General features: G+C 48.0%; 1 protein-coding gene across 1 annotated transcript in view; it reads left to right on the top strand.

Moving 5' to 3' along the window:
- Positions 1 to 2,540: 2,540 nt before the first annotated feature.
- Positions 2,541 to 10,365, top strand: part of GOLT1A (golgi transport 1A) — a 51,949-nt gene continuing 44,124 nt past the window's right edge. The window contains exon 1 of the mRNA XM_075333660.1: positions 2,541 to 2,605. Within this exon, the coding sequence (XP_075189775.1) occupies positions 2,581 to 2,605 (25 nt within the window). The 5' untranslated portion in view covers positions 2,541 to 2,580. The remainder of the gene's footprint in view (positions 2,606 to 10,365) is intronic.

The following is a 10,365-nucleotide window of genomic DNA, read 5'->3' as shown; positions in this document are numbered from 1 at the left end:
CGCCCGCGACACAATACAGTACAATGGCATCACAGCAAGCTTCGGTCACATGCTGTCATGTGACCGGAGCATCTGACCGGAGCTTGCCGCGATGGCATTGTACTGTATTGCACTGTACTGGAGTGTGACGAATCTGGCAAAGCGGCAAAATGCCGGATGTGTGAAACCGGCCTAAGTCACAACATGCGGACATGTTCTGTACACATGCGCGCTGTAACTTTAGTATGTATGTAGCATAGCCGGAATTGTCATGGGACCTCGTGTGGATTACGTTGGAACTGGGTGCTTGGGCTTAATAAGGGGGTGAAAGAGGGTGTATTTTTGTATTTAATTTCAAATAAAGAATGTTTTTAGTGTTTGTTTTTATTTCTTTTCACTTACAGATTAGTAATGGGTAAGTTACTTAATGAGTAAGTTACTTAGTAAATTAGTAATAGACGCCTCCCATTACTAATCTAGGACTTAGTAGCACTTGTGACCTGTCATTAACCCCTGATATGACCCTGATTGCCACCACACTAGGGCAATCTGGATGAGACAGGTAAAGTGCTGGAATGCGACAATTCTGGTGGCTCCAGGTTGCTATTTTTAGGCTAGTGGGAGCCAATAACCATTGGCCTCCCCTGCCTGAGAGTACCAGCCTCCAGCTGTCAGCTTTATCATGGCTGTGTATCAAAACTTAGGGTGATTGCTTGCCATTTTAAAAATTCTTTAAATAATTTTCAAAAAGCCTTTTGGGATCCCTCCTATTTTGATACACAGCCAAGATAAGCTCATGACTGGGAGCTGCAGCCTGTAGTTGTATGTTTTATCTGTGCTGGGTATCATAATATGGGGGAACCCTACGCAAATTTTTAAATTTATTTTTACACCAATATAGAGGCGCACACAGCATTTGTGACTCCATGCTGTCACAGAAGGTGGGGGGGGGGGCGGTTTGACTGCAGCCAATCCCAGATGCTGGGACAGCCGGTAATCGGGGGAAGCAGTGCATATGCTTGAGGGTAATGAGTGGCCCCGGAAGTAGTGTTTCAGCCGTGCAGAGACTGGTAGGTATATCGGTCCTGCTTTATTTTTATTTCCTTTCTTTTTCCTTTATTTTTTTGTAATTACACGGGTGGCCGGATCCAGATAGGTACCCGAATTGCATGAGAACTCCGTGCCTGGGATCGGTGCATGAGTACTAGGGATCCTGCGCGGATCCAGACTTTTACAGTCGGAGTTCAACCATCACTACTCAGTACAGGAATCGCGCCCATCTGAGCGTCTAACTGCTCGTTACTAGTACAGAGCACCCGAGCATAGTAGAACTCGCTCATCACTAATTTCTGTGTAAATATTACTTGCTGTTCATTTACTTTGTCTTTTGAGCGACTGTTAACTGCTTCAGATTTTCAAAAATGCCACATGGTTAAAAGTAGTGAGCAGACCATTTTTCAGGTGTTTTTCTTCTATACCTTGTAACAAATGTCAATGGGAAGGTTCAAAAGATGGCTGGAAAATGCCTGGGAATCTTTTTGAGAATTTTGCTAACAAACTGCTTGAAAAATGCTGTTGTTTCTGAAGCAAATTCCTCTTGAAAATCCCATCTGGTTTGTCCACCTGAGTAAATTTCTTGTGCATACACCCTTAGGGGATGTTTACATTGAGTTTTTTCGGCTTAGTTTTCAGGACAAAAACTCTCCAATCAAAACTTTTTATTTTTGGAAAGTTTCTGCTTCAAAAACTTACCAAAAAAAATAGTGTAAACATAGCCTTAGGGTTTGTACGTGCACTCAGAAAAGCGGATATTCATTATTTTGAGTGTTTTCTATGTGTAAACGACTTGCTGTTTACATGTTCAGGCTTTTGAGTGTCATTTAATCACTTCAGGTTGAAAAGACGCTAAGTGGTTAAAAGAAGCGAGCAGATCATCCTTTAGGCATTTTCCGCTGTGTACTTTAAAATAAAAATAAATGGGAAGGCTCTAAAGATGCCGGTGTCTTTTTGAGAGTTTTCCCAGCGTTTTCACTTCATAAACCGCTAGTGGTTTCTTCATTGTTGAATGGAGCTAAACAATGACTAAAAAGAACCAGTAAAAGAGACAACCCGAAAACCCAGCGTAAATGTCAGACACGCCGCTATTTTTTGGCCGTAAAGTTTAAAAAAAACATTGTGTTCACCTACTCTAGGATGTAGAGTCATATTGTGGCCACCTTTGTATTATATTGTACTCGGTTTTGTGCTAAAGAAGAAGTTTGGAAAACCTCGAAACACGTCCACAATATACCTCAATAGATCCTCTCCATGTTTCCTGTCTTTTCCTATGATATCCACAGCAGTGCGGAGAAATCACATTTTATTTTTTCTGGTCATCTGGTCTCCTCTGCATTATATACAGATTTGTGCTGTAGATGTGTAATATGCTGTGCCAAATCTTGAATTGTGTAGAACAATCCTCACACATGCTCTAGTTACATCACTGCCTCTTTCGCTTACAGAGTTAACATTTCTGTTGATTTCTTCATATTCCAAGGGTCATTTAGGATAGAACACGTAAACTAGGAAGAGGAAGGCAAGACACCGCGTCCCCGGCATTGAATGAGAATGATCAGCGAAGTCCAGAGTGAGTGTGAGCATACCGGGTAATTCCTTTTAAAACCTTCATTGAAATGGTTGAACATATAAAGTGCGTCTGTTGTTATATCTCCTAGCACACTATAATGTCTCTGCTACTTTCTCCTGCTACATTTTTACTATATTGATGTTATGAAAGACAACTGAGCCCACAAGGATAGTATTCTGGTCGTACAAAATGGTTAGGGGGACTTTTTGGTACAGCTTTTTTTTTTAAGATTGGACTAACCTCAGTTTAGAATCCATTTAACGTATAGTTGTATTTGTATTGCATTTGTTTTCAGGTGACTTTTACTGTTTTCTTTCATAGCTGTAGGTCTATACAAATACTGTACATAATCACCTGGTTACTGTAATTTTAAAGAGAACCTGTCACCAGAATTTTCGCTATTAAACTAAAAGAATCCCCTTCTGCAGTTCCTGGGCTGCATTCTAGAAAGGTTCATCTTGCTACTGGCCCCCCCTTTCAGACCTACATAACAACTTTATAAAATATTACCTTTTGCTATGATAATGAGGTTTGCTGGCCACGGGGGCAGGCTGTATTTCGTCTGTTATCCCCCCTCCTGCCACTGTTCACTGTCCCCCAGTGTTCATTTACATAGATGAGGCCGCCGCCCTCATGTTACGCAGTGCTCCTGAAGTCTCGCGCATGCGCAGTGGCACTATCGCGGGACTGAGCACTGTTCAAATTGTGAGCACCGGTGATGTTATTGCGCAGGCGCGAGATTATGGGCGGCGCTGTGAATGTCATCACCAGCGTCATCCAAGTACCCGCGCTTTTACCTCTGCCTCCACCGTTATGCGCTAGCGCTGGCCATATTTCATCCACGTTACCTATTACTAGTGATGAGCGAGCATGCTTGTTACTACTCGGTACTCGCACGAGTATCACTGTACTCGGGCTACTCGGCGGGGACCGAGTAATCTCGCGATACTCGTGCTGTACTCGTGGTCTTCATCCCTGCATGTTGGCGCTCTTTTGAGAGCCAGCCCTCATGCAGGGATTGGCTGGCAGACCACTGTTAGTTGTGGAATTGCAGTGATTGGCCGGCCCGCACAGCGTGACCGAGCCTTTATACCGGCGGGCGCGCTGTGCTCTGCTCACAGCCAACCAGACAGTCAGTGCAGGGAGAGTGTTGCTGCTTCAGGGAAAGGTTTGCGGCCCTTTATAGCTATTTCCGTAGCAGGGCTGCAAACAGTGTGACCAGAAGTCCTTCTCAGGACTATTCTAGTTGTATATAGGCAGGCAGGGTATAGCCAGGTCGGAGTACAGTAGCAGAGTCCTTCTCAGGACTATTGTTGCTATATACAGGCAGGGTATAGCCAGGTCGGAATACAGGCTAGTGACCAGAAGAGTCCTTGTCAGGACTATTGTAGCAGTATACAGGCAGGCAGGCAGGCAGGCAGGGTATATAGCCATTCCTAGTGGTGACCGTATACCAGCCTTCATCATATCTGGGGCTGGTGTACACAGTCTAAAACAGTCCAGATAGTGTCAGACTTCTCAGTAATTTTTGCTCCTAAAAACCTGTTAGGTTCTTAGTGCGTCCGTGCTTGCATTTTAAAACCGCACGTGTGTGCCTGTCGGTGGCAGCGTACAGGTGCACTTGTGTGCGTTTTTCACAAACTATTATATAACGCACAAGTGTAGTGTATAATACACGTCAGTCAGCAGTGGCTGATAGTGTCAGACTTCTCAGTAATTTTTGCTCCTAAAAACCTGTTAGGTTCTTAGTGCGTCCGTGCTTGCATTTAAAAACCGCACGTGTGTGCCTGTCGGTGGCAGCGTACAGGTGCACTTGTGTGCGTTTTTCACAAACTATTATATAACGCACAAGTGTAGTGCATAATACACGTCAGTCAGCAGTGGCTGATAGTGTCAGACTTCTCAGTAATTTTTGCTCCTAAAAACCTGTTAGGTTCTTAGTGCGTCCGTGCTTGCATTTAAAAACCGCACGTGTGTGCCTGTCGGTGGCAGCGTACAGGTGCACGATTTGCACAAACTTGGATATAACGCATAAGTCTAGTGAATACACGTCAGCACAGCATTGCAAAATGCGCAAGGGCGTTGGCAAGGAACAAGGAAGTGGACGTGATGGTGGTGCAGGCAGAGGCCGAGGTCGTGGGCAAGCTCCAATTTTGCCACAACAAAGGGCCACATCTAGTCGCTCGCACGTCCTGTCCCAAATTCTTGGGGACCGCAGCAGTACACCGCTCTTGAACCAAGACCAGTGTCAACAGGTTGTTAGTTGGATAGCGGATAATGCTTCCAGTCAGATTGGCACCACCACAAACACTGTGTCTTCCACACGGTCAAGTGTCAGTAGCCGTGATACTGCACCGCACATTTCAGAACCTGATCCTCCTTCCTACCACAAGGCTGAGTACACGTCCTCGGACATTAATGATCCCACACTTGGACACTCGGAAGAGCTGTTCACGTTTCAATTCGCACATTCTGGCCTCTCGCCAGCTCATGTTGAAGTGGGTCATGAGGAGATCGTATGTACAGATGCCCAAATATTTGAGCAGCCACGTTCTCACGGAGTTGGCAACGTGTCTCAACAAGGGGTGGACGATGATGAGACACAATTGTCAGGAAGTCAGGAGGAGGAGCAGGGTGCGGAAGAGGAAGACGACGTGGTGGATGATCCAGTAACTGACCCAACCTGGCAGGAGGATATGCAGAGCGAGGACAGCAGTGCACAGGGGGAGGGAGGCGTAGCATCCCAACAGGCAGTAAGAAGCAGGGTGGTGGCTCCAGGCAGAAGTCAGGCAACCGTTCCCCGAAACAACAACACGACACAAGGTGCCTGTACAAATGTTAGGTCTTCCCGAGTCTGGCAGTTTTTTAAGTTGGCTCCAGATGATTCTAAAAAGGTCATTTGCAACACCTGCCGTGCCAGCATCAGCAGGGGTACCAAAACTAGCAGCCTGACCACCACCAGCATGATCAGGCACACGTCAGCCAAGCACCCGACTTTGTGGGAAGTACAACAGAGTCGAGGAGCAGTGCTTGCTGATGTCACTGCTACGTCTTCGCTGGTTGTGCATGCGAGCCAATCCCCTGTCCATGCTGCCTGCGAACAAGCCTCCTCCGGTCCTGCACCTGCAGTTGCCCACGCAGAAATAACACCATCATCAAGCACGTCCTTGTCCCAGCGCAGCGTTCAGTTATCCATTCAGCAAACCTTTGAACGCAGGCGCAAATACACTGCCAACGCCCCACATGCCACAGTTCTAAATGCTAACATTTCGCGACTGCTTGCGCTGGAAATGTTGCCTTTTAGGCTGGTGGAGACAGAAGCATTCCGCGACCTGATGGCGGCAGCTGTCCCACGTTACTCGGTCCCCAGCCGCCACTATTTCTCCCGGTGTGCCGTCCCCGCGTTGCATAACCACGTGTCACAAAACATCACACGTGCCCTGAACAACGCTATTTCACTCAAAGTCCACCTAACCACAGACACGTGGACAAGTGCTTGTGGGCAAGGCCGCTACATCTCGTTGACGGCACACTGGGTTAATATTGTGGAAGCTGGGACCCAGTCTGAGCGAGGGACGGAACACGTCCTTCCCACACCAAGGTTTGCAGGCCCTACCTCAGTCAGGGTTTCACCCACACTCTACAGCTCCGGAATGTCATGCTCTTCAGCCTCCTCCTCCTCCTGCGCATCCTCATCCACTTTACCCTCCACACCAGTCCCAAGCTGGAAGCACTGCAGCACTGCCTCAGCGAAGCGGCAACAGGCTGTGCTGAAGCTAATCTGCATAGGTGACAAACCCCACAATGCAGAAGAGGTGTGGACAGCTCTGAAACAGCAGGCAGATCACTGGCTCACACCTCTGAACCTAAAGCCAGGAAAGGTCGTGTGTGACAATGGCCGGAACCTGGTGGCGGCTTTGAGGCGAGGCCAGCTGACACATGTTCCATGCGTGGCCCATGTGCTCAACCTCGTGGTTCAGCGGTTTCTAAAGTCATACCCAGAGCTGTCTGATCTGCTGGTAAAAGTTCGCCGCCTGTCTGCACATTTTCGAAAGTCACCTACTGCTTCAGCCGGCCTTGCCGGCTTTCAGCGCCGTTTGCATCTTCCGGCTCACAGACTGGTGTGTGATGTCCCCACGCGTTGGAATTCAACTCTGCACATGTTGGTCAGGATATGTGAGCAGAAGAGGGCAGTTGTTGAGTACCTGCATCACCTAAGCCGTCGGGAAATGGGTCAAACTCCACACATAACACCTGAGGAGTGGAGATGGATGTCCGACCTATGTACCATCCTCCAAAACTTTGAGGACTCCACCAAGATGGTGAGTGGTGATGACGCCATTATTAGCGTTACCATACCGCTACTCTGCCTTCTAAAACGGTCTCTGCTCAAAAACAAACATGATGCATTGCAGGCGGCAAAGTTGCAGCAAGAAACAGTAGTGGGTGTGGGTGATAACACACAGCCCAGCCTCGTCTCATCACAACGTGCAGTGGAGGACTATGACGAGGAGGAGGATGAAGACATGGAGCAACTCTCCGGCCAAATTGAGGATATGACATGCACACCAGTCATATCCTCGGTTCAGCGTGGCTGGCCAGAGGACAGGGTAGATGAGGAGGAGGAGGAGGAGGAGGAGGAGGACAGCATGTTCAGTCATCGTGTTGGTCAGGCTACTGAAGTCCTGGCTGTTAAGAGTCTGGCGCACATGGCTGACTTTATGGTAAGCTGCCTGTCTCGTGACCCTCGCGTTAAGAACATCTTGGCCGACAATCATTACTGGTTGGTAACACTGTTAGACCCACGCTACAAGGAGAACTTTATGTCTCTTATTCCCGAGGCGGAGAGGTCAACCAAAATGCAGCAGTTCCGGAAGGCCATAGTCACGGAAGTAGGCAAAGCATTCCCCTCACAAAACGCTAGCGGCATAGGTCAGGAATCAGTGGACAACCAAGGCGTACAGCCGAGAGAGGCACAAGTCCAATCCGCCAGAGGTAGGGGAACAGTCTTTAAGATGTGGGACAGTTTTCGCAGCCCCTCACGTACCACAGCCCCTGAGGTGCGGGGTAGTGCCACAAGAAATCCTAAGTTTGCCCAGATGCTCAAGGAGTACCTTGCAGATCGAACAACTGTACTCCGACATTCCTCTGTGCCTTACAATTATTGTGTATCCAAGGTGGACACGTGGCATGAATTGGCTCTCTACGCCTTGGAAGTCCTGGCCTGCCCTGCCGCTAGCGTTTTGTCAGAGCGTGTTTTTAGTGCCGCAGGTGGAATCATTACAGATAAACGCACCCGCCTGTCAACTGAAAATGCTGACAGGCTGACTCTGATCAAGATGAACAAGGGTTGGATTGGGCCAGACTTCACCACACCACCAGCAAATGAGAGCGGAATTTAAAGTTTGTAACGGGAATTTGCCATGTACCTCCACTCACCCATGGGTACACACTTCTGGACTTTGGATAATCGCTGGACTGCTCCTCCTTCTCCTCATGCGCCACCATGATGACCGTTACAATAGTTAGGCCTTTGTTTCAGGTATACCCCCAGTGGTAAATTTTTTCGCCCATTCTTTGCAGAATGGACATTACAACAACAGGAGACCCGCTCCTTTGCAATGGGAACAATGTTTTGAGGCCCTCATGCACGTCTCTATCCAGGGACAACGTGGAGCCTCCCAATTTTTGGCTGCCCTGCCTAAGGGCTATACTATAATACACCCACTTCCTGACAATGGACACTTAATGTTTTGAGGCCCTCATGCACGTCTCTATCCAGGGACAACGTGGAGCCTCCCAATTTTTGGCTGCCCTGCCTAAGGGCTATACTATAATACACCCACTTCCTGACAATGGACACTTAATGTTTTGAGGCCCTCATGCATGTCTCTATCCAGGGACAATGTGGAGCCTCCCAATTTTTGGCTGCCCTGCCTAAGGGCTATACTATAATACACCCACTTCCTGACAATGGACACTTAATGTTTTGAGGCCCTCATGCACGTCTCTATCCAGGGACAACGTGGAGCCTCCCAATTTTTGGCTACCCTGCCTAAGGGCTATACTATAATACACCCACTTCCTGACAATGGACACTTAATGTTTTGAGGCCCTCATGCACGTCTCTATCCAGGGACAACGTGGAGCCTCCCAATTTTTGGCTGCCCTGCCTAAGGGCTATACTATAATACACCCACTTCCTGACAATGGACACTTAATGTTTTGAGGCCCTCATGCACGTCTCTATCCAGGGACAACGTGGAGCCTCCCAATTTTTGGCTGCCCTGCCTAAGGGCTATACTATAATACACCCACTTCCTTACAATGGGCACTTCAGGTTTACAGGCCATCATGCACGTCTCTATCCAGGGACAACGTGGAGCCTCCCAATTTTTGGCTGCCCTGCCTAAGGGCTATACTACAATAGACCCACTTCCTTACAATGGGCACTTCAGGTTTATAGGCCATCATGCACGTCTCTATCCAGGGACAACGTGGAGCCTCCCAATTTTTGACTGCCCTGCCTAAGGGCTATACTACAGTAGACCCACTTCCTTACAATGGGCACTTCAGGTTTACAGGCCATCATGCACGTCTCTATCCAGGGACAACATGGAGCCTCCCAATTTTTGGCTGCCCTGCCTCAGGGCTATACTATAATACACCCACTTCCTTACAATGGGCACTTCAGGTTTACAGGCCATCATGCACGTCTCTATCCAGGGACAACGTGGAGCCTCCCAATTTTTGGCTGCCCTGCCTAAGGGCTATACTACAATAGACCCACTTCCTTACAATGGGCACTTCAGGTTTACAGGCCATCATGCACGTCTCTATCCAGGGACAACGTGGAGCCTCCCAATTTTTGGCTGCCCTGCCTAAGGGCTATACTATAATACACCCACTTCCTTACAATGGGCACTTCAGGTTTACAGGCCATCATGCACGTCTCTATCCAGGGACAACGTGGAGCCTCCCAATTTTGGCTGCCCTGCCTAAGGGCTATACTACAATAGACCCACTTCCTTACAATGGGCACTTCAGGTTTACAGGCCATCATGCACGTCTCTATCCAGGGACAACGTGGAGCCTCCCAATTTTTGGCTGCCCTGCCTAAGGGCTATACTACAATAGACCCACTTCCTTACAATGGGCACTTCAGGTTTACAGGCCCTCATGCACGTCTGTATGCAGGGGCATTGGTGAACCTCACAATTTTGGACTGCCCTGGCAAAGGAAAATACTACAAAGACTTACTTCCTCAAAATAGGCACATTAGACTCAGAGGCCTTTATGTACGTCTCTTCTCAGGGACATCGGAGTGCCACACAATGTTTTACGTAAAATCTTTCATGTATTAATCTCAAAAAGTAACATACATTAGCTCTATCTCACTATTGGGTATGTGCCCTTAACATTTCCGCCATAAAAATTCATTTTGGTGTCATTTTTGAAGGTTTTCTGGTGAGTCCGTAAAAATGGCGTAAAACGCGGACAAAATTGTTCACAGCTGTGACTTTTGAGTGATAAATGCTTCAAGGGATCTTCCCCATGCTGTTGCCATGTCATTTGAGCACTCTTCTGAGACTTTTGTGCCATTTTTAGGGTTTCTACATGCTGCCGGGGGTCATTTCACAAAAATACTCGGGTCTCCCATAGGATAACATTGGGGTCGGTGCTCGGGCCGAGTACACGAGTATCTTGGGATGCTCGGCCCGAGCCTCGAGCACCCGAGCTTTTTAGTACTCGCTCATCAC

This window comes from Anomaloglossus baeobatrachus, chromosome 2, assembly GCF_048569485.1.
Source record: "Anomaloglossus baeobatrachus isolate aAnoBae1 chromosome 2, aAnoBae1.hap1, whole genome shotgun sequence".
In the NCBI taxonomy this organism is placed as follows: Eukaryota; Metazoa; Chordata; class Amphibia; order Anura; family Aromobatidae; genus Anomaloglossus; species Anomaloglossus baeobatrachus.
The sequence above is the reverse complement of the archived record's forward strand: the minus strand, read 5'-3'. Positions and strand labels throughout refer to the sequence as shown.